At 35.2% G+C, this 25293-nt stretch overlaps 1 protein-coding gene across 4 annotated transcripts in view; it reads right to left on the minus strand.

Moving 5' to 3' along the window:
* LOC137243594 (D-beta-hydroxybutyrate dehydrogenase, mitochondrial) overlaps window positions 1-25293 on the minus strand; it is a 238220-nt gene that overhangs the window by 182861 nt on the left and 30066 nt on the right. For all 4 annotated transcript variants that reach the window (XM_067771445.1, XM_067771446.1, XM_067771443.1 and 1 more), the window contains exon 3: window positions 11467-11712. In XM_067771445.1, the coding sequence (XP_067627546.1) occupies window positions 11467-11712 (246 nt within the window). The remainder of the gene's footprint in view (window positions 1-11466; window positions 11713-25293) is intronic.

Genomic DNA, 25293 nt, shown 5'->3' on the forward strand with positions numbered 1-25293 from the left:
TTCATGATCTGGTTCGTCTTAAAGATCTGGTCAAAACGAAATATACAAGTTCAGAAACCTCACTGAACAAGTTCCAACAGTTTGTTGACTACAGGCTTCCGTATTTCGCACAGAACGCTAGATACAAGCTTAAACGCGATATTAAGCACGCTGATTCTGCGGCAATTGGCGCGGTTTGCGGGATTGCGTTTCTTTTGGATTGGCCAGAGCACACCTAAATTCGATTTCGGAGGCATGCACTTATTCGACCATATTTTATATAGGATTTGATGCATGCTCTTTATCAACTCTTCGTCTCTATGTTTGAAAAGCTCGGCAGGTAATTCGTCATTTCATGGGGTCTAGTGACTTGGGTATAGTCGGTGCCCGTACATGTTTTCCATCATCGGCGATTGAGGTTTCTCCTCCCATAACTATACCTTCAAGTCCTGCGGCCACCCGTCTAATTTTTAAAGCTGTTTCTATAAGCGATCCAATCTCAAGCCCAAGTCCTTTTTGCTTTTGTCAAAAAAAAGTCAGTCACTCTAATATTCTTTCACATAAAAACCTAATAATAAAATCCTGAAGATATTTTATGCATCAACAATAAAATAAGATTTTATGACATTTATAACCGTTTGCTATTTTTAGCGCCTGTACTGTATACAAATAACTAGGCTTAGATTACGGATGTTACGAATGTGCAATAATACAAAGAAGAGAATAACGCTTTCCACTGCAACTCGTTTACACCACAGAGATGAACATTGCAGGTAAAAGGCATGGATACTGGCGGTACTGCGAAATCATGGAGCTACCGAAATATTACACAGGATGCGAATGCCAACAACCAGAGCGCATGGTAGGACCGAGGCTCAAGAAAAGTCGAAAGAAAAGCTTACGTGCTAAACGGCGACTGCGCATGTTGAGCACTACAGGAAATTTTCTCGAGGGCCTTCTGAAGCAATGCTCCACGAGAGCATTAGAGAAAGAGAGAGGACTGTCTCGCCGAAAGCAGCATAGAGAGCACCATACAATAGATGCAATAGCTGGGGTGATAGACGCAGTCAAATAAGCCGAGACAGCGGGCCTTAAGTCAAGACTAGTAGTCCTACCGGTCATATTAGACATCAAGATCGCTTTTAATTCGGCCAGTTCAGGCGACATGCTTGAAGCACTGAAAGGCACTTTCAAGGCACAGCAATATTGGTATTTTGTACAAAGCGTGACATATCTTCGAAGAGATTAAAGCCGAGCTTTTCTTCCGATTTGCGTCGTGCTCCTTTGAGGTTTTCATATAAACTGGCAGGACGCAGCATACATATATGTGTTGTACGGCGACCCTGAACGGCATCTTTAGGGCAGATGAATTCTCACTGAGCAGCTTTTCTGGGCAGAAGTACACTCGGGATCTAATATATGAAACCACTTATTTTCAAAGAAAGGTAAAACCAGCAGGCAGAACAGCGTAGGGTATAGTGCAAGGTCCCAATCTCTGTAATTTTACTAATGACACTCTTCTTCGATTGGATATGCCAGAAAGCACCTTCTTCGTTGTTTTTACAGGCGATGTGGCAGCTCTGATAACAGCACAAAGCTGCAAGCTGGCGTAGTTACAACGAAAACAGGTCATGCGTAATGTAAATTGGTGTATTGGATGATAGCGGCCTCCAGCTTGCAGCAGCAAAAACGGAGATCATCATCCTCCATAGAGGCGTATTTGCACTATCAGGCTATGACGGTTTGAGATCAGCCAATAGAAACACGCACTTCAATATAATACCTGGGGGTGAAGCTAAACAGTAAGCTCACCTTCTCGGAGCACACACGAAAACCTGCGAAAGGGATGTGCACACAATAGCGAATTTGAGTAAATTAATGACAAATACAGGCGGCCCAAAACTATGTATAAGAAAGCTGCTTACATCAGCCTCGGATTCTATACTCATGTAAAGTGCAGAAGTGTGGGCGGACGCAACAAAATACTGGAAGAACCGAGTTGCTCTCCTAGCTCCATGACAAAGCGCCGCTGCGGATAGCTTCAGTTTAAGGCACGGTCTCGGCTGAAGCTCTCCCGGTCATTGCAAGAACCATACCAACATACATATCTTCGCGCTGATAAAAGATACGCAATATAAGAAAGCGGATCGGAAGCGAGTAGAGCAGCTGTTTGGCATACAATCGGAAGAAGAGTTGATATGAACCAGCAATAACATTGAAGCTACAGTACCGCAGGAATGTGGACCAGCGAATTTATTCCTGAGCTGAACTCATAGTTAATGCGACCACACGAAGAGGTCGAAATGTATCGAACTCAATTTCAAATCCAACACCCTTACTTCAGCAAATATCTCCACAGAATGGGTAAGGCTGAAATCCCGTACTGATTGTATCGTAGAAAATTGGACGATGGGCTCCACACCTTCTTCTATATCAGGACCTGCACATAAGCAGGTCATATACCTCGCTGTGTGAGGAAGTGCTCTATACACATGACCTGGTATAGAACAAGGTGTGGAGTACAACGTTCAATTTTCTACAATACAAGCAAATAGGACACGCTCAACACGTTTACGAGGCAAAATAGGAGATGGCTGTTGAACTCATTAGCATGGGAGTACCTCTGGGGCACCGCACCCGTACTAATGCTAAATGCCGTTTCAGGTAGAGGGAATTGCGCGGACCGTGGGTGGTTAGGGTTTATAGGGGTACCCCTTTAGAGAAGAAGGGAGTCCTAAACTCGGAGTATCTCCCAATGAGGCTTAAAACATCCCGGTTGGTGGAAAAAGAAAAAAAAATTCTTCTTCAAAAAAACTCAAAAAATTGGGTTAACCAAATCTTAAAGATAACTTTAGATTATTCTTTTGCCAACAATAAAAAAACAACATAATATTGGCACCCCTCAACTTGCACTACACCCGCAATCCGAAAGCTCTACTTTAATTTTTGATGATGCGAATAGGCGTTAAAAGTCCTGCACTCGCTACATCTCTGATCTCATTCATACACATATACATACATACATAGTTAGTTGATATTCTCAGGTAACTTTGTACAGTAAGTAAGTATCCATTCTATGATTAGATTTTCAAGTGTTAAGTTGAATATGTATGAGCTTTCACATACATGTCGTGCCTCATTGTCGGATATACATACATACTTATGTATGTATGCGCGTAATAAAAAGGATAACAAGTATAATGCCTAAATTTAGCTTCGTTAGCTCCTTTTCTCTTTTGGGCTATTTAAGTTTTGCCCACTTACATATGTTAGCTGACTAAAGGCACTTTCTTATTTTCAAGTATCCATGCCCTCACTTATCTTAGAAGCACGTGTGTCTGTGTGTGGCATTTTCTTACAGTGAAGGAAATTTGCTTATAATCTTAAGTAAAATTTTAGAGAATGTCTAGTTTATTAGAGCGTAACCAAGAAAGCTAACGGAAAAAACAAATCAAATTTTGAAATTGTGCAGTTTGAAACAACTTTCCTGTTGTTGCTTTAGGCAGGTCGAGTGTTCCTTCACCTGCCTCTCCCAACTCATTTGTGTTCACCGCCTTCTTCTGCTTTAAAACTGCGTTGGCAACTGAAATAATATGTTGACCGGAGCATCTTCGTGCATTTGCATAACATGGTTTATCCAGCGAAGCCTTTGGGTTTTTACTCGCTGCACTATCGTCATATCTGCGAAAAGCTCATGCAGTTCATCATAAACCTTCTTTCCTACTAGCCGTCGGCATCACGAACAGAACGATTAATCTTCCGGAGAACTTTTTGGCCGACCACTACAAGAACCACCTTATCTTCTCTCGACATCGCCATATATCAGGACAGGTATGATTAGCGAATTGTAGAGCATGATTTTTGTTTGCCGAGAGAGGAATTTAATTTTCACTTGAATACTCAGTTCAAAGTAGCAATTGTCGGCCAGACCTATTCACCGTTTGATTACGTGTGCAATGAGGTTTCCATAAATTTCCCATGTGAGATGTACACGCTCTGTTGCATCATTTACTAAAAAGTTAAGCGACAGTTTAGTTTTAGCTCAGAATTGAATGAGTCACAGCCAACGCATTTGATTGCAGCTTAGTTGTCGCTAAAAATAAGGATATCCTTTGCCAACAGTCTGTTGTCCTATCCAAATAACAGGTTCCATGATAGAAATACTGTTGGGCGAAGAAATGGTAGGCTCGACGTGTATACCAGCATTCTTTTCTTTGTTCTTTTGCTGTGGAGGTCTTCTTCACTGTCTTGCCAAGGTTAAGCTTCCGCAATCACTTACTGTCTACAATGATTCCTTCCTAGATACGTTGTGCGCGATTTTTCCTACAGGGTCACTTTCCCTAGCTTGGGTGAGGTACAATTTCAGACCTCATACCTTCATACTGTTTTCATCAAAATTTTTTTACTTCTTTCTTCAACACCTCACATCTAACTAACTTAAGCGCAATTTGTATGCCTTTCAAATTTAACGACGTCCAATATCCTTTAAAAGTTCGCAGTTTTAGCTTTTCTATTGTGTTCTAATTAAATAATTCTGCGGTAACATTGGTGATATGTCCAAAGATTTCACTTTATGTGGTTTGGCAAACGCAAATTAAAACACTTATCAAATTAGTTTCCCAAAGAAAAATATTTCACAAAAAAACTCAAAGGACTATAGACAAAAGGGGTGGCAGCACCTACTGCTGGTGATAGTTATTTTTTGCTAATTATGCGCCGCGTTGCGATGGTAGCGTGCTCCGCCTAATGCGCCGAAGATCTTGGGTTCATGCCCCGAGCAAAGTAACATCAAAATTTTATAAAGAAGTTTTTTCAATTAGAAGAAATTTTTCCGAACGGTGTAGGCCCTCGGCTGAGTTTGGCAAACACTCCGAGCGTATTTCTACCACGAAAAAATTCTCAGTTAAAATTCATCTGCCTTGCAGATGCCGTTTGTAGTCGGCATAAAAAAAAGGTCCCGTCCCGCCAATTTGTCGTAAAAATTAAAAGTAGCACGACGCAAACTGGAAGAGAAGCTCGACCCAAAATCTCTTCGGAGGTTATCGCGCCTTGCATTTATTTTATTCATCAGAAATACTTCTCATATTATATATATATACCTAAGGGCTCAAGCAATCATAGGGCTAATTATTGGAAGGCACTTTTCACTTGTGACAATAGGAACGTCATTTGCGTAAGACATCCCTTTTTCATCCATGACTTGCAGCTTTCGAGTTTACTGCCTTCGGGGAAGACACTACCTCTCTAGCGGGGCCTATATGTACTACAGCTTTAGGCCCATTTTTCTTGTCTATGCAGCTGCCCTGCATCGCGGACCCGTGACTGGCTCCTTTCTTCCTCTTGAAAGAAAGGTTGCCGTCTTCCGGCGAACTTTGTCTCTTCATTCTACCGTTTTCCGATTCTTCCTCATCGTACTTATTTCGGTACTTACTGGTTTTCGCAGCAAACCTGTTGAACTATCTTCAGTCTATTTTCTCCGCCTCATGGGCCCATTCCAAGCAGTCGATAGTTCTGTTCAGTCAACCACGCTTCCAAGCGTTTGAAAATTCTTCATGCCGCACTTTACTGCAACAGAGCTCTCTTCGCCTGCTTGGTACAATTGCTTGCTCAACTTGTCTCCTTGTATGTGCATGGATTCCCTACACGGAGCTCTTTGCCTGTCTACTACTTTCGCTCCCTGAGTCCGATGCTTCGCTTAACGCATTTTTGTCTTCCTTGGCTTGCTACTCCATTATTGAAATAAGATATGGAGTCGTTCACCTTGGTCCACAAGGCGGCCTCAGCCTTTCAGTATTAAATATGGGGAGGCCATCAATATTCCCCGAGGTTGGAGCTGCACTCATGGTAAGGAAACACATATACTCTACCTTCAGTTCCAAGAACCTAGCGGTAGTCGGAATAGAGGGAAGGAAAAACCATCCCTCATCCTGGCATCCTGCGACATAGTCCATAACGTGGAAGCCCCACCAGATGAGTTTAAAAAGCTGCTGAGTAAAGAAGGGTCCTGAGGACGGCTTGTCATAGGCGCGGATGCGAATGCGCATCACACCGTATGGGGAGGAGACGATATTAATAATAGAGGTTAGTCCCTTTTTTGTTACATACTACAGAGTAGTCTCCATGTGCCAAATAGGGGTAGCGTGCCTACATCTGTTGGTCCTACGTAAAGCAAAGAGCTTGATATCACATTGAGCTCAGAGAAGGAAATATCGGGGTATGAATGGAGAGTCCTTGAGAGGGCTTAAGGAGGGTAGAGAAGGGGAAAAGACGAATATGTCTACGCAAAGCGGTGTAGATGCCAACCCTAAACGGCTCAGCCACATAGCCGGGCGCTATGGAGTTCGGCTAAGCCCTCATACCATCGACAGGGTGCCTACCTTCGTGAGGGCCTGATATCACGTTTTTAAAATGATTCCCAAATTATGAAATAATGAAAAAATTTTGTTTTTTACAAGTAAAGACTTCTCTGGTTTAATATTAAAAGCCAGTCCTGCGCACTCATCACACAAACTTAATTAATTTTGAAATTAAGGATATTATCGATAGTGTCATCAATAGCTTACCATCTCTAATACAAACAAATGTTGAACTAAATACTCTTTAGGCATCAAAAGAAATTTTCCTTGGACCTTTTACTCTAATAAAATGTCTTGTCACAGGCAGCACTACCGTGCTAATACCAATTGCATCTTTGCGCTTTATCAGTGCCAGCTGCAGCGGGTTTCATGGTTATTCGGTTTGACAGCTGCCTTTCGTTTCAAATGAATGGTTTTTGTGCGTTTGCGGTTTTGTAATAGTGAAAATGCGTGTTGATAGTAGTTTTCTACGCTAATCGGATTAGACAGTTGGAACAGAGTGGAACTTGTGAATTTCAACACTCAGGATAAGTATTTACATACCTACGTAATATAGCTCAGCATAAAGGGCCCATTACTCATACTTAGCATAGACTTGACTTGACTTGAGAACTGTCACTTACAGTTCTGTTAAATGAACATTGCATGTTACTGATTACTCAAACACGGCGACGAGGAGTTGATAAGGCGCATGCATCAGCTTATTTGTAAAATATGGTCGGAGGAGTGCATGCCCGACGATCGAAATCTAAGTGTTCCTTGTCCAGTCCACAAGAAAGGGGATACTGCAAACTGCACCAACTATCGCGGAATCAGCTTTCGTAATATCGCTTATAAGTTCCAGTTAAGTATATTGTGCGAATGGTTGAAGCCAACCGCGAATCGGCTGATTGGCCCTTACGAGTGCGGTTTCAGACCTGGTAAATCTACCATCGACCAGATTTTCACAATGCGCCAAATCTTGGAAACAAAAACCGACAAAAAAAATCGACACACATTTCCTCTTCGTCGATTTTGAAGCCGGCTTTGACAGCACGAAAAGGAGCTGCCTATATGCCGCTATGTCTGAATTTGTTTTCCCCGCAAAACTTATACGGCTGTGGAAAATTACGTTGAGCAACACCATCTGCTCAGTCAATGTTGGGAAGGACCTCTTTGAGCCTTTCGAAATTAAACGCGCCGTTAGTTCTGCTTATTCCCAACTGGAAAATAATCAGTAAAGATGGGTTTGATGGTGAATAAGGACAAAACGAAGCACCTGCTCTCTTCGAGAAAAGACTTAGCGCATATGCGACTTGGCAACCACGCTACTGTTGGCAGCCATAGCTTCGAAATATTAAAGACTTCGTTTATTTGGGAAGCATCATTAACACTAACAACAACATCAGCTCTGAATCAATCTTGCCAACAAATACTACTTTGTAGGCAATTGAAAAGTTAAGCCATATCTCCGCAAACGAAAATCATGCGCTACAAGCCATTGCAATTGTACTACCCGTCCTGCTATATAGTGCCGAAGCATGGACCATCAAATTAAGTGCTTCTGGGAATGTTCGATAGTAAAGTTCTTCGAAAGATTTATGGACCTATATGCATTGTCAATGGCGACTACTGAAGAAGACTTAATGATGGGTTGTATGAGCTTTACGCAGACATCAATATAGTTCAGCGATTTAAAGTGCAGCGGCTAGGCTGGCTAGGCCATGTTATGGCAATATTTAAAACAAAGCTTGCAGGGTACTCCAAAGGGTTCGAGCTATCGAATAAATTTTATTGGCGTTGACAAATTTTTCAGAACGTTCACTGATCTGAAAAAACCAAATTACGTAACCATAAATACTTTCACGTATTACACTATACCAAATAAGTAATTTTACGAAACGAGTATCTCGATCACGGAAGACACCATATGTGTACTGAGCAGTTGTTGTGCGAGTGTCATTACTCACATGCCCGAACTACTCGACAATGTACGAACGAAATCGAGAGCTCTGGTTAAAACCTGTTGTAAGCAAAATTTTGAAAATGATGATTTCCAGCTTAACTACATTAAGGACTAGCAGTCAAAAATTTATTTTATTAGCAAAAATATTTTTGTTTATTACACACAAAACAAAAATACCATAGCTGTGTATTAGTCATAAAATAATTCTTTTGAATAACGTGACAAATAAAAACAAACAAAAAAATGCGTGTTGACACTGAGTAAAACATAAAATCCAAAAATAGAACTTTAATTACACTACTCGACAAAAAAAATCTCCAAAAACAAAATAGGCCTTTCCGAAAGTAAAATTTTCTCCTTATTCCGAATATGACTTCCATTTTCATGTGGCAGAACAAGTTTCCGAGATATCGGCGAAAATATGAAAATTCCCATTTTTGCAGAACACTACTTCATATAGGTAGGGCAAAATTTGTAGTTTTTATTTTTACGTTTTAAACTGTTGCATTATACATTACACTAATGCACATAAACATTTCTTGCCTTCATCTACTTTCAGTATCTTAAGTAGTTTGGCCACTATGCCAAAAAACGTTGAAAAAATTTTGAGAAAAAAAAGAAATTTTTTACAAAATTTCAGATTTAACCACTATAAAATCGGAAAAATTCTATGGACGAAAAAAAGTTAGCCCTTCTATATTTTAGGCAATTTAACTACGAAAATTTTAAGCATACCAGTACAACAATCGGACGTGCCGTTGAGACTATAGCTCCGTTAACTTGGAAGCGTTTATCTTACAATTTTTTATATAGACAATTTTTATTCAAACTACGTTTTTATTTTTTTAATATGAGTATAAATCAGCAATTCAGTAAAAAATAACAACGACAACAACATTGAATACATACACGCGCTTATCAAAAATCATGAGGTCTTGGTGAAACCTTTCACCCTGTTCATCACTTTCAGCACCTAGGTTTGCGGGAAAATTATCCAAATGTGAATGCAAAAAATGCATTTTGAGGGACATGTTGCATTTCATAGCACTGCAGTTTGTCGACAAGGCTTTGACCATCTCTCTATAGTGGGGAGCTCTGTTGTTGCCAAGAAATCCACTAACGACTTGCTTAAAGCTGTCACAAGCCGCTGCTTCTACTGATGATAAATGATTCGCAAAATTCTCGTCTTTCAGCAACTTTCTAATTTGCGGACCAACAAATATACCTTCTTTTAATTTGGCTTGAGTTATTTTATGGGAAAATTTCGTTATGTACTGGAAGGATGGCGCGTCCTTATTAAAAGTCTTTACAAAATGTTTCATTAATGCTAATTTGATATGAAGTGCTCGCAAAATAACTCGTTCGGGATTTATTAAAGGCGGGTTTGCGATATTGAAGGCACCTGTTTCGTACTCAGCTCTTGGTGGCCAGTTTTCCTGAATATAATGGATTTCTCTAGCACGGCTTTCCCAAAGACAGAGAAAACAGCAATATTTAGTGAAACCTCCTTGAAGTCCGAAAATTATAGCTACAACCTGGAATGTATTTCATATACTATTTATTTTAAATTGTACCACCGAAACTGCTTACCTTTAAGTCCGCACAAATTTTCCAATTAAAGTGTTTATATTGAATGAGCTCAACTAAATTTGATATGCTTAAATAAGTTTCTTTAGTATTCTCAGAATGTGCCAGTGGTATTGACGGTAACGAATTTCCTTTATGGAGTAATGCTGCTTTTAAACTATGCTTTGAACTGTCTATAAACAAGCGCCAATCATCCACTTTATTTTCGAATTTTAGTGCTTCAAATAAACCTGGAACATCATTGCAGTAGCAAATATTTTCACTTTTAGTAAAAAAAGAAGAGAAAGTCTTGTGTCTATTTCGAAATTTGGAAGTACTTTTCGAAGGGCACAGGCTGCCCCATTACTGCAAACGAGATCCTAGAACTTCGCTATCAAATTTCGATAATATCAAATCTCTGGCTAAGTCATTAAGTTCGGCTTGTGAGACTCGATGTGGGACCTGCCTTCTTGTTCACTGTCTGAATTATCTGCTTCAGAGTCACTTTCGTTTGAGGCTTCGAAACTTATAGGCGGCCTAGGTATGGGTAAGATGTGGTCATGTAGTTTTTGTTTTTTAGCTGATGCCACATTTGGATAACTTATTAGTTTCCTCTTTTTTCTCGTTTTACCTTTAAGGTCTATCACGCAAAAATAGCACTGGTCGTGGTTAAAGGGTACAGTCCACATCATTGGAGCACCAAACTTCATGTTATGACCTTTACCCGATACCCATCTCATTAAAGTTAACTACAGGAGGCGCAAATAAAATGAGGCGTCCAAGATTTATCGAGATTTTTTACACGGAAACCGAAATAATGAATTAGTTATTTTCCGAGCTGAGTTTCCGAAAATATAATGTCCACAAATAAAGCAAAAATCATCCGGATTATTTTTACATTTAAAATCTCTTTTGCACCAAGACATTTCGTAAACACATCTACCGATATAGTATATATAAATTTGCACTACAATTTGCAAAACAAAATTTACAACAAACAGTAGTGACAATTAAATACTTGATGTCTTTTTAAATTTATTAGACCCTAAGGTAGAGTGACCAAATGAAATGTCTCGCCAATTTTATCAAAGTAATACTAAAATTTTAGGATAGATGCTTGCAAGTTATAATTCAACAGTTTAAAACGTAAAAAAAAAACTACAAATTTTTGCCCTACCTATATGAAGTAGTGTTCTGCAAAAATGGGAATTTTCATATTTTCGCCGATATCTCGGAAAGTAGATCTGCCACAGGAAAACGGAAGTCATATTCGGAATCAGGAGAAAATTTTACTTTAGGGAAGGCCTATTTTATTCTTGGAGACAAAATTTGTTGAATAGTGTTATGGGCGCACAAAAGAGATAAAAACCAAAAGGGAGTGAATGTTTGAGGCATCACGAATTTTAGTTGCTTATAAAAGCTATTTAAGTTTGTTCGTTTTGTTTTATAATTTGACCTGTATTTTGTAAATTTTGCTATAAATAAATAAATTAAACTTCTGTTTTTACTACTTACTTTTTATTATTTTATTTTTATTGAGCTATTATTCATTGAGTGTTTCGCAAATTTTTATAGCGTTTTTTTTTATAATGTAAATAAAAGTTCAGACTGCTTACTTACCTTAACAAAATGATAGAACAATACTGCTCCAATTGTTGACAACGCAAACCAAACAAATACTGCAAATGTTGATATATTCGATATACCAAATATATGTAAAAGTGTTGAGATAATTAATGCGGCAGCATGACAGAACATTAACGGCATTATTAGACGCTCCAAAATGTCCCATGGTATTTCGGCAGATTTTTGTGGCAGCACTGAAATGGAGCCACGACGCAAAGAGGCGCGTCGTGATGCACGCCGCTAAGTATTGTTTGCATGAGAGTGAGAGAGGGAGAGAGATATAGAAAGAATTTAATTAGAAGCTAGAAAATCAAAAACTCTACTCATATGTCATACAAACTATAAAAGAGTTGATGTAATAATATCACGGTTGCCACTTTGGTCCATTTGGATTAAAAATGGTCCCTATTGGTGCGATGGTCCCTTTTTTTAATTCTGGTCCTCTTTAGGCTGTAATCAATATTTTGGTACTTGTTTTTGTTTTTTTTTTTTTTTCAATAACCCTCATATAATTTTCAATTTAACTCAATGCATTTCTAATGAAAAAACTGATGTCATTAAAATGTAGCAGAACAATGGCAATTCACTTAGCAGATAGTTTGAAAAGTGTTGGATCTTGATGCAAACCAATTTTCGTTAATTGTTGATTCAACAAGCGGCCAATCAGAAAATTTTTGTTTTGGTGGCTAGATATTTTAATGGGTTATCAAACACTTTTCTTGATAGATTTTTGTCACTTCTTGACCTTAAAAAAAGTTGTTGCAAATGTGCGTGCATCTCAAAGCAATTAAACGGAGTTTGCCACTGATGAAGTTAGTCTTGAATCAGATCAAATCATGAAAATAATTTAATTTATATAGTGCAAGCACACAGATAGCTATTGAGAGTTTGTAAAATAATATATCGACATGCCAAACAAAAAGTGACCCAAAAAAATTTGTACAAATCCTATGTAAAAATTTTGAAAGTGTTACTTTTCGTTTGAGAAGCCGATATTCAAATTTTCTCATACAGCCCAAAATAAATTGATGAGTTTAAGGAATTCCCAGACTATTGCGGAAAGTGTCTTCTTGCGCACGCCTCACACTGCTATACGGCTATATTTTCTAACTTAGTGTCTGGAAGTTAATGGCTTTTCTGCTATACACCTCTCATATTCAATATGAGTTTCAGCATTAGAAGTTGGTATATATTTCCGGGCTGCACTAAAGAGTTCAATCAGAAAAAGTTTGTCTCTCGATATTATACCATCAATAGTAAGCAGAAATATTTTTTGAAAGCGATAACTTTACAAATGCTCAATGCTTTGTGCCAAATTATTCCCGTTGAAGAGCAGAACTCCAGAAACTTTAATTGTTAACTAGTTTCTCGTGCCTAGTTGACACTTTTAAGATTTCTCAATGGTTACTTTGAGGACTGCGGCTAGATTCAATAAATGTGAGTTTTGAAATGTAATTTGTCATTAACACATGGAAAAAAGTGTACATTTTGAAACTCGCTCTTACTGAATATAGGCTATAGATATGAAATTTGAAGCGTGAAAGTGCATTGCTAAATGGATGAGTAAAGAATTAAATTTAAAAAAAATTTAAACAATTTGAAACAATTTTCTTTACCTTTAGGACTGATTTTATGATAAAATTAATACAACCGAGCTCTGAAAAAATTTAGTTTAAAAATTAGATTTTTATGTAAATAAAACAGAACTAGCTTCGCTTGTGGCATGGCTTTTCCTCTAAACTTTTTCGTTAAAATTGAAGTGTTTGTGACATGGTGTGACATTTACGACAACTTGATATAACAGATTTTACAATGAGTTCAACACATTTGTGAATTGTCGAATTGTTTTTAAGGCAATTAAAAATATAATAAAAAAATTGAAAAAAAAAAATTATTAAACGATTTTATTGAAAACAATATTTACATGAAGTAACAGTAATACTAAAAGGTAGAAAATAATTAGGTAGGTCCTAGGTACTACTCGTCACACTCCTCATCAATCTAGAGCGTTGATCAGACAATTAAATAAAAGCGTTGGGCGGGCTCTGGCTTGTGCAGCCGAGACACATACACGCCTCTGTGAATCAAGAAATGTCCGTGCAGTGACATGAGAGAAGTACTCTGTCGAAAATTTGCACACGAAACACACAGCGGTTGATTACTCCACTTGGCACTTATATTTGCTCACTGAGAGCAATCTTCGATCTGATAGGAATAATTCCCTAAAAATTTTCCAAAAAATTCGGCGGATGACGGAAGGTTTAAAGACTAAGGCGCAGGTTCCTTTAGGAATGATAATGGTGATTTGATAACAGACGTACAAGGTGTGCTTAAATTGTGGAGGGTACGATTCTCCTCATTCCTAGCCAGCGGCAGAGAAGATGAGCCCTAAACCCTAATCGCCGATGAGAAAAACCCGGCTAATAAATCACAACGCGCCACGTAATTACGGGGTACCCACCAAGTCGTTCAAACAGAAATGCAGGACCGCACATTCCTATGCAAAATTTTGGTCGGAAGAGTGCATGCCTCCAGATAAGATTTTAAGTGTACTCTGCCTAAAGAAGGCTTCAGACATAGTGACTAACTTTCATGCGATTTGTTTAACATAATGCTGGAGATGATAATTGTAGAAGAACAACTGAACCGTGATGGTACAATCTATTATAGAAGCGTACAATTACTGGATTTACCTGTTGCTTTTAATAATATTGGGTTTGCCAAACGCGCCGAGAGTTCCGTTTCTTCTGGATTTCATAAAAAAGCTAAAATAGTGGGTGTTGTGGTAAATGTGGACAAGCAGAACTACTTTCGGTCATCCAAGAAAGAATCGAATCATGTCTTGCAAATGTACGAAGACGCTCCTGCCAAGTATTTCTTTTAGTCAACACTGCAGTTTGGAAGCATAGGAAGCAACGAGACTCAACTATGTTGGGAGAGGCAGATGGAGGAAAACTTGACCTCACTTGGTGCTCCGTTTTGGCGTGACTTGTGACGCAACGGGCAAAATCGCTTAGGAAGTTAAGCGCCAATTTATGATGATATTCTAGCGGTGCATAGCAACAAGTTTTTTCTGTGACCCATTAAAATAAAAATTAAACTTTGCATTCGTTGGTCCATTTTATAACTCATTGGTCCAAATTTATTTCAAATATATTGCAAATACATACATTTTAAGCAAATTTTATGCATATATTTATGTATTTGTGGTGTAGATGCGGTGGCGGTAGATTAATATTTTATATCAGATGACACAATTTTTTTATTTTTGAAACAAAAAAAAACAAAAATATATCAATTTTTTTGTTTCAGAGTTAATACCCTGCAGTGAATCGCGCTAGTTTCGAACTGGTGCAGAACTATCTCATTGAGAGACGATAGTGCATCTATTTATGTCAACAGGCAGTGCTTTCAACTAACTCTATTAGGCTTGATTACATTCACGACGGCGGCTACGACATCTGTCAAATTATTTTTACACATGTTCTTATGAGTGTTGTTATTTTCGGTGCGACAGCGCAGCACAACAATCAATCACGAGAGCCGTTGTAGCCAGATTAAACCTAATTCTATTTTAAGGAAGCGACAGTGAGTGGCGTCCTTTTTATTTTATCAAAAAAATTAAAATATAAGTAAATAACGGATAAAAGATAAAATCATTATTTTGAGAAATTTTTAAACATTTTTGTATTTTTTTCTACACTTTTCGATACTGTTTGCTGTAATTTATATTGGCGGCTGCCGCTTTCAAAGTAATCAAAAAGCCAATGCTTGGCTACGGTTGTCGCCAAGCATATCTTTATTGTGGTTGTTTGCTGTAGACGCCGTGTTGGATGTAATCAGCCCTATTTCCATTGTGGAATAATTTGGGGGGTCCATTTTGATGTCCTATGAAATTACACTTTTCCCCATATGCCGCCCCTTTGAATGCGTTCTTAACTGGTTCAGTCGTGTATGGCTCTGAAATAGACGCGGATTTTTTATTAATTAATTGAAACACAGCTATCTCAGAGCTCAACATCGCTGTTGGTCCAACTGTAGCTACCAACTGCCACGCTTTGCATCCGATTTGCACCAATTTGGAGATAGCCACTTCACCTGCTGTGCTAAACTTGTGCAATGCGCGACTGGCTCTCATTTCCGTTGGAGGTTAGTTAAGCTACACACATTACGAATGTAGTTATGCATTTTATGTTGGTGTGTTTAAATTTCATTACAACATAAATAAATGTAAAAGCCACAATGCTTGTTTGCAAATTAACATCATTAACGGAATTAAATGTAAAAAAATTACAGCCACTAATATTTATAATTGCTTATGGACGAACTCGAGGTTAAACCAAACAGTGAAGGAAAGCAAAAAATAATTTAGTTGGAAAATATTAAGGGGTTGCAGTGGATTTAAGGAAATTTTAATTGAAATCAAAAATTTGGTTATTTAATATAATTTTATTTTAAATAAATTTTAAAGTTAAACAATTTAAAATTGAACTGAGTTTTTTAATACCAGATTTTGTTTTGAAGTCAGAAACTAAAAAATATTTTAATGTAGAACGTTTACAATAAATATTTAACAATTAATAGCTATGTTTTTTTACATGTATATACATATGCACTCAAATTTATATTGTAACGATTTTGGGAAATTGCTGATTGTTTTGTAGCTTCTGTTAAAGTTCGAATCTCTGAACTATCGAATAACTAACTCGAACATACTGTATAACAAAACGTTCTCTATTTAGACTACTTTGGGGATAGTACTTCACAATTATTGCGTACTTCACTAAAGCGTGTTAAAATGACATTGATTGATTATCGTTTACACCGCACTGCTTTTATACTCTCAGTTAGCCTCGTTCGCCTATTTCTCCCAAGGTCTAGACATTTTGCGAACATGCCTTCTGAAACAATTGTATCTCATACTTGGTTATTTAGCTATATGCATGTACATCTGTAGTTTATGTTTCTAGCTATATGCCTTTGTATGTGTGAGTAACATCTTCGGCTTTTAGCTGATGATAACGTGATGTGTGCTTGTTTCTCTTTCTTCTTCTCTCTTATCTGCTGACTACATACATGCGTATGTGAAATTATCCCTTCGCTTCAAACTGCTGGTTATTTACATGTACAAATGTGTGGCTACTTGTTTTATTGTTGTTGTGCATTTATTGAGTAGTAGCATAGTGATGAACCGATATGCTAATATTCGCCACAATATGAACTGCTAAGTGAATAAATTTATCCACACTTTTCAAATTGTTGTGCATAAAATTAGTACTAGAAAGTGTGTGTCTCCACTATTCTCCATTATTAATTTTGGTATACGTTGTACACTCCCTGAAGTGAAGTCAGTAGCTAGTGGTACAAATTTCTGGTTCGGAACTAGGCCTATAGTACCAAATAAGTACTAGTCCGTTAGTAGCCAGATTTTTACCAATTAAAAAATAGACCGTTTTGATTTTTTTAATTCATACTTGTTATATATTTGAGAAATAGGCCACTAACAAAAAACTGCTACCATCTTTAAGAAGCCCCGACTGTGTGTGTGTATTTTTCCCCTCACTTTCCCACTAGTTCGTAACTATCGAAAGAATCGACAATATCATATTAGAAGTAACGTGTAGAGTTTCGGTTCGGTTCGGAGCCAACGAAATAGTACCAAGAAAAGAAATAGATCTAAGCTGTGGATTTAACAGAAATTTTTTGCTCACTCTCGCCTTGTCCGTCCTGAGGTCGAATCGTTGTTTCAATTCTTTCCCAAAAAATTAATAAAGAAGCAGCTTTATTTTACTAGGGTTCAGAATTATTCCATATACGGCAGACACTTAAGTCCCGACACACAAGAAGTTTCCCCTGAAAGTGATAACCTGGCCACCACTTAGCATCCCGTACCATCTGAAAAGGTACTCAAACAGTTCACTGACAGCCATGACCCTGAAATAACACCCCCATTGACGTACCCCTTCGCATATTTTTCTGAAATGGCCAGTCCGTTCCGCTGCGCCTTGACTATTCTGCCACTTAGCTGTTTCCTAATAAATTTTGTCAGAGTAGATCACGAAAGGAATATAAGAGCAGTTCAGAAGACGTTTTCCGAGACAATGAAGAAAACTTTAGCTAAGACTATAAATATATTACTAATAGTAGTATTAAGGTAGACAATTTAACCTAAAGCGAACCACCCTAATATTTAGATTAGGCGCTTGAAAATTTGTTCCCATCCCACAAGAATGACTTCCGTATCCAATCCTCCATCAACACTTCAACACGTCAAAAAGAACGAACGCAAATGACGCAAAAATAAAAAAAAACAATTTCAATTGAATTGTATAAATAGCGAGAAATAAATATTTGCAATGATAATTAAAAGTTAAATTACGCACACATTTAAATGAACGACATAAAAATTTATTTTCTCAAACTGAAAATTTTATAAAATGAAGCCAATGCATGGTAAACAAAATATTTATGCGCTCAAATGGAATTCAGTGCAAAGAGTTAAAAACAAATAAACTTTTTTAACTTTTGTAGTGAAAACTTTTTTGTTAAACTAAATTGAATACTCATTTACAGTTGATCGTAATCGTACATGTGCAATTTATTTTCATGCTCAATTTTGTGGTCGAAATGGCTAATGAACGAAAGTACAAGAGTTAAATTTTAAAAACTGTGTTTATCGTGGCAAATTTGACTTTTACTAAAGTTACTATTAAAAAAAATTAGTAAAAAAAATTTTGATACTTATGCCATTTTAAATGAACAAATAAACGTACAGCACTGGCCACTTAAGTAGCACACAAGCCTAGAAAAAACTTTAAAACTTTTTATGTAAAATTTTTGAAATTCAAGTAGCTGAACTTGAATTCTTAAGATATAAGAAAGATAAACCATTTTATTTTAATTGAAAATTAAATTAAGAATACAGTCTATAAATCTATCTAAAATAGAATAAAATAAAATAAAATAAAATAAAATAAAATAAAATAGAATAAAATAAAGTAAAATAAAACAAAATAAAATAAAATAAATTTAAATAAAATAAAATAGAATAAAATAAAATAAAAAATAAACAAAACATAATAAAATAAAATAAAATAAAATAATAAGTATAAATATATAATAAATATAAAATAAAGTAAAAAAAATAAATAAAATAAACTAAAATAAAATAGAAAAAATATATTAAAATAAAGAAATGTAAAATAGAATAAAATAGAATAAAATAAAATAAAATAAAATAAAATAAAGCAAAACAAAACAAAATAAAATAAAATAAAAGAAAAGAAAATAAAATAAAACAAAACAAAACAAAATAAAATAAAATAAAGCAAAACAAAACAAAATAAAATAAAATAAAAGAAAATAAAATAAAGTAAAATAAAACAAAACAAAATAAAATAAAATAAATTAAAATAAGATAAAATAGAATAAAATAAAATTAAACAAAACAAAACAAAATAAAATAAAATAAAAGAATAAGTATAAATATATAATAAATATAAAATAAAGTAAAATAAATAAATAAAATAAAGTAAAATAGAAAAAATATATTAAAATAAAGAAAGGTAAAATATAATAAAATAGAAAAAAAATAAAATAAAATAAAGCAAAACCAAACAAAATAAAATAAAATAAAATAAAAGAAAATAAAATAAAACAAAACAAAACAAAATAAAATAAAATAAAATAATAAAAATAAATATAAATAAATATAAATATATAATAAATATAAAATAAATAAATAAAATAAAATAAAATACATTAAAATAAAATGAAAAAATAAATTAAAATAAAATGTAAAAATAAAATAAAATGAAACAAAATAAAATAAATTAAAATAAAAAATAAAAAAAAATAAAATAAAAAAACAAAATGAAATTAAAACAAGTAAGGAAGGCTAAGTTCGGGTGTAACCAAACATTACATACTCAGCTGAGAGCTTTGGAGACAAAATAAGGGAAAATAACCATTTAGCAAAATTAACCTAGGGTAACACTGGAATGTGTTTGTATGACATGGGTTTCAAATGGAAGGTAATAAAGAGTATTTTAAAAGGGAGTGGGCCATAGGTCTATAGGTGGACGCCATTTCAGGATATCGCCATAAAGGTGGACCAGGGTTGACTCTAGAATATGTGTTGTACGATATGGGTATCGAATGAAAGGTGTTAATGAGTATTTTAAAAGGGAGTGGGCCTTAGTGTTATAGGTGGACGCCTTTTCGAGATATCGGCATAAAGGTGGACCAGGGATGACTCTAGAATGTGTTTGTACGATATGGGTATCAAGTTAAAGGTATTAATCAGGGTTTTAAAAGGGAGTGGCCCTTAGTTGTATATGTGAAGGCGTTTTCGAGATATCGACCAAAATTTCGACCAGGGTGACCCAGAACATCAACTATCGGGTACCGCTAATTTATTTATATATGTAATACTAGGAACAGTATTCCTGCCAAGATTCCAAGGGCGTTTGATTTCACCCAGCAGAACTTTTGTCATTTCCTTCTACTTAATATGGTAGGTGTCACATCTATTTTACAAAGTTTTTTTTAAAGTTATATTTTGCGTCAATAAACCAATCCAATTACCTTTTTTCATCTCTTTTTTTATACTTGGAAAAAATTATGGCATTTTTTTCATTTTTCGTAATTTTCGATATCGAAAAAGTGGGTGTGGTCACAGTCGGATTTCGGCCATTTTTTGTACCAAGATAAAGTGAGTTCAGATAAGTACGTGAACTAAGTTTAGTAAAGATATGTCGATTTTTGCTCAATTTATTGTGTTAATGGCCGAGCGGAAGGACAGACGGTCGACTGTGTATAAAAACTGGACGTGGCTTCAACCGAATTCGCCCTTTTTCACAGAAATAAGCTATCGTCCTAGAATCCAAGTCCCTACCAAATTTCAAAAGGATTGGTAGATTTTTGTTCGATTTATGGCATTAAAAGTATTCTAGACGAATTAAATGAAAAAGGGCGGAGCCACGCCCATCTTGAAATTTCCTTTAGTTTTGTATTTTGTTGCACCATATCATTACTGGAGTTGAATGTTGACATAATTTACTTATATAGTGTAAAGATATTCAATTTTTTGTTAAAATTAGACTTTAAAAAAAAATTTTTTTTTAAGTGGGCGTGTTCGTAATCCGATTTTGCAAATTTTTCCTTAGCACACATATAGTAATAGGAGTAACCCTCCTGCCATACTTCATCATGATATCTTCAACGAATGCCAAATTACAGCTTGCAAAACTTTGAAATTACCTTCTTTAAAAAGTGGGCGGTGCCTCGCCTATTGTCCAACCCACCTACTAAGTTTAATCGCTTTAGCCGTATTTGGTAATGAATTATCGCACTTTTTCGGTTTTTCGAAATTTTCGAAGTGGTTATGGTCCGATTTCGTTTATTTTAAATAGCGATCTGAGATGGGTGCCCAGGAACATACATATCAAATTTTATCAAGATACCTCAAAATTTACAAGTTATCGTGTTTACGGACGGACGGACGGAAATGGCTAAATGAATTTCTTTTTTCGCCCAGATCATTTCGATATATAGAAGTCTATATCTATCTCGATTAGTTTATGCCATTACGGATTACCATTATGCGAACAAAGTTCATATACTCTGTGAGCTCTGTTCAGCTGAGTATAAAAAAATAAAATGAAAAAAAAAAAAAATAAATAAATAAATAAAATAATAAATTTTAAAAATTAAATAAAATAAAACATAATGTGATAATATAAAATAAAATAAAATTAACTAAAATGATAAAATAAAATAAAAAATATAAAATGAAGTAAAATAAAATAAAATGAAAAAATAAAATAAAATCAAAAAATAGAATAAAGTAAAATAAAACAAAAGCTTAATTAAAAAAAATAAAATTAAATAAAAAGAAAATGGAATAAAATTAAATAAAGTAAATTAAATTAAAAAATAAAATAAAATAAAATAATGAAAATAAAATAGAGTAAAATAAACTAATGTAGAAAAAAAATATATATATAAGAAAATAAGCTACAGTAAAGTAATCTAAATTTTAATTATATTTATTTTAATTGATTATATTTTTAATCGGCGAGTTATCAGTTTGTTACCGAGAGGATATCAATACTTTTCCAGAAACTTATAGATTTGTTGATATGTTGATTGAACCAAATTCTTTATGAAATTGTTTGCTGGGTTGGAGCTGTTTCAGTCGATATGTATGCGTCATCATCACGAAGACTAATTTATTTTCAAACAAACAACATGAAAAATACAAAACGATCCATTATTTTCAATAAACATTACAAATTCAACATTAAAACAATAACTCACAATAATTTAATTAGTTATACAAACACAATAACGTCACATGTTCAGGACAATCGACACATTCATTTTGCTTATTTTCTATTTTTGTTTTTATCATTTTTATTAGTGCTGTATAAGCGCTATTTGTATTGTCAATGTCTTCTTTAAAATTCGTGATGTTCGTCATATGTTGTTGGATGCGGAGATTTTCCAGTGTCATCCTCCTTTTGCATCTTCTCTCAACATCTAAAATTCTTGCGTTCCCAAAATCTGCTGTATGATCTTTGTCAGTCAGGTGTTGAGAAAGCGCGGTAGTTGTTTTTCTGTTTTTTGCGTGCATTTCATGTTCGTGTATTCTCGTTCTCAATGCTCTTTTCGATTTGTTATCGGCGTGCTAACGAAAGTTATCAAAATTGTTGTAGTTTTTTTTATCGGAGTGTAACCAATTTATTATTAGGATATTTTCGACTTCTTAACGTCGTTTCTTCGGTTTCTTATGAATTACATACCTTCAAAACTTCAATATAAAATCTCTTGTTTCTTATAAATTTACCTCTTTTCTGGTTTAACTTCAACCACTGGCTGGGTAGTTAACTTAAAATAATTAGATTCCAGACGTACAGCTGTATGTTTACACATCGAACTTCATGAGTACTTGGCACTCACGCCCAATTAACTAATTTAACCTTGTTATAAAATGTGCTATTTTGGTGCCCAGTACTGTATATATATCTTCCTGTGCTTTTATGTTAAATAAACAACTTTTTCTAACAATAATGCAATGGAGAAGGTACTTAATGTGTTATATTACCTTTTACGTTTTTATATATTTTTGTAAATACGAATTTATTGTTATTGACTTAATTTTATTGCAAACTATTTTTTTATATTTTTTGTTATTTTATGAAGAAATATATATGATGAGTCAATATAATGAAACTGTAAAGATCTATGTATATACATTTGGCTGGCCTTGGACGACGTTGTTTTTCCTCTGGTAAAAGTTGACGTTTGGTCTTGGCACGCAATATGTGAAATGAGTGAATAGGCAAATCGCGTCAACACTAAATCCTGATAACACACAATCCAGACAAATTTACTATTCTTCTATACGGCGGATTGGTTGAATTCGCTTTGCCTTTAACTCAAGCAATACATGGAACACATGCAAGGCGAATATATACAATTTGATTACAAAGCTAATTCAACCTATTCGCCCAGCAGAAGAATGTCTAGTGATAAGAAAGTTTTCATTAATTTCAATTAACTGATATTTTTTGTACCAAAGCGATGTATGGAAAGTAATCAAGAAGAAGCAATCAGCTGTTGGGATAACAAACATCTGGTACTGGAATTCGCCTTGGTTAAAGGGTGTACCAGAAATTATTGTTTAAAAGGAAACACATTTTTTACTTGTTTACAAAATTTGTTTTGAATTTGTTTCAAACATAGGATTGACATAAATGTTTTTTGGTAAACTACTCATATTTTGTTTAAGTGACTTAAACTATGAACATTTTTCGTTCATTTGTTTCATTAGCCATTGAGTGTGCTTGTAACTCTCAACTGGTTAGTGAAATATTCTAAATACATAGTTTAAATTTGTTATCCCAAAGCGGTGTTTTTCAAAGCAAAACAAGGTGGCTCAACCCGCAGCAAATACCTTGGAGCTCCCAGTGCTCGCTCCCAATGAATAAATACAAGGTCTAACAGGTGTATAATGTGTGCATAAAGTGAAAATAATATAATAATATAATAACAAAAAAAAAACAAGTAAGGAAGGTTAAGTTCGGGTGTAACCGAACATTACATACTCAGTTGAGAGCTATGGTGACAACATAAGGGAAAATAACCATGTAGGAAAATGAACCGAGGGAAACCCTGGAATGTGTTTGTATGACATGTGTATCAAATGAAAGGCATTAAAGAGTATTTTATGAAGGAGTGTGCCATAGTTCTATAGGTGGACGCCATTTAGGGATATAGCCATAAAGGTGGATCAGGGTTGACTCTAGAATGCGTTTGTACGATATGGGTATCAAATGAAAGGTGTTAATGAGTATTTTAAAATGGAGTAATCCTTAGTTCCATAGGTGGACGCCGTTTCGAGATATCGCCACAAAGGTGGACCAGGAGTGACCCTAGAATTTGTTTGTACAATATGGGCATCAAACGAATGGTGTTAATAGTTCTATAGGTGGATGTCATTTCGAAATATCGCCATAAAGGTGGACCAGGGGTGACTCTAGAATGTGTTTGTACGATATGGGTATCAAATTAAAGGTATTAATGAGGGTTTTAAAAGGGAGTGGTGGTTGTTGTATAGGTGGTCACATTTTCGAGATATCGCCATAAAGGTGGACCAGGGGTGACTCTAGAATGAGTTTGTACGATATGGGTATCAAATTAAAGGTATTAATGAGAGTTTTAAAAGGGAGTGGTGGTAGTTGTATATGTAAAGGCGTTTTCCAGATATCGACCAAAATGTGGACCAGGGTGACCCAGAACATCATCTGTTGGATACCGCTAATTTATTTATATATGTAATACCTGCCAAGATTTTAAGGGTTTTTTATTTCGCCCTGCAGAACTTTTTCATTTTCTTCTACTTAATATGGTAGGTGTCACAACCATTTTATAAAGTTTTTTCTAAACTTATATTTCGCGTCAATAAAACAATCCAGTTACCTTACCATGATCCATCCCTTTTTTCGTATTTGGTATAGAGTTATGGTATTTTTTCATTTTTCGTAATTTTCGATATCGAAAAAGTGGGCGTGGTCATAGTCAGATTTCGTTAATTTTTCATACCAAGATAAAGTGAGTTCAAGTAAGCACGTGAACTAAGTTCATTAAAGATATGTCGATTTTTGCTCAAGTTATCGTGTTAACGGCCATGCGGAAAGAGAGACGGACGACTGTGTATAAAAAATGGGCGTGGCATCAACCGATTTCGCCCATTTTCACAGAAAACAGTTATCGTCATAAAATCTGTGCCTCTACCAAATTTCAAAAGGATTGGTTAATTTTTGTTCGACTTATGGCGTTAAAAGTATCGTAGACAAATTAAATGAAAAAGGGCGGAGCCACACCCATTTTGAAATTTTCTTTTATTTTTGTATTTTGTTGCACCATATCATTACTGGAGTTGAATGGTGACATAATTAACTTATATACTGTAAAGATATTAACTTTTCTTTTAAAATTTGAATTAAAAAAAAATTTTTTTTTTAAAGTGGGCGTGGTCGTTCTCCGATTTTGCTAATTTTTATTAAGCAGACATACAGTAATAAGAGTAACGTTCCTGCCAAATTTCGTCATGATATTTTCGACGACTGCCAAATTACAGCTTGCAAAAATTTTAAATTACCTCCTTTTAAAAGTGGGCGGTGCCACGCCCATTGTCCAAAATTTTACTAGTTTTCTATTCTGCGGCATAAGTTCAACTCATCTACCAAGTTTCGTCGCTTTATCTGTCTTTTGTAATGAATTATCGCACTTTTTCGGTTTTTCGAAATTTTCGAT

Source organism: Eurosta solidaginis, chromosome 3, assembly GCF_040869045.1.
Source record: "Eurosta solidaginis isolate ZX-2024a chromosome 3, ASM4086904v1, whole genome shotgun sequence".
Classification (NCBI taxonomy): Eukaryota; Metazoa; Arthropoda; class Insecta; order Diptera; family Tephritidae; genus Eurosta; species Eurosta solidaginis.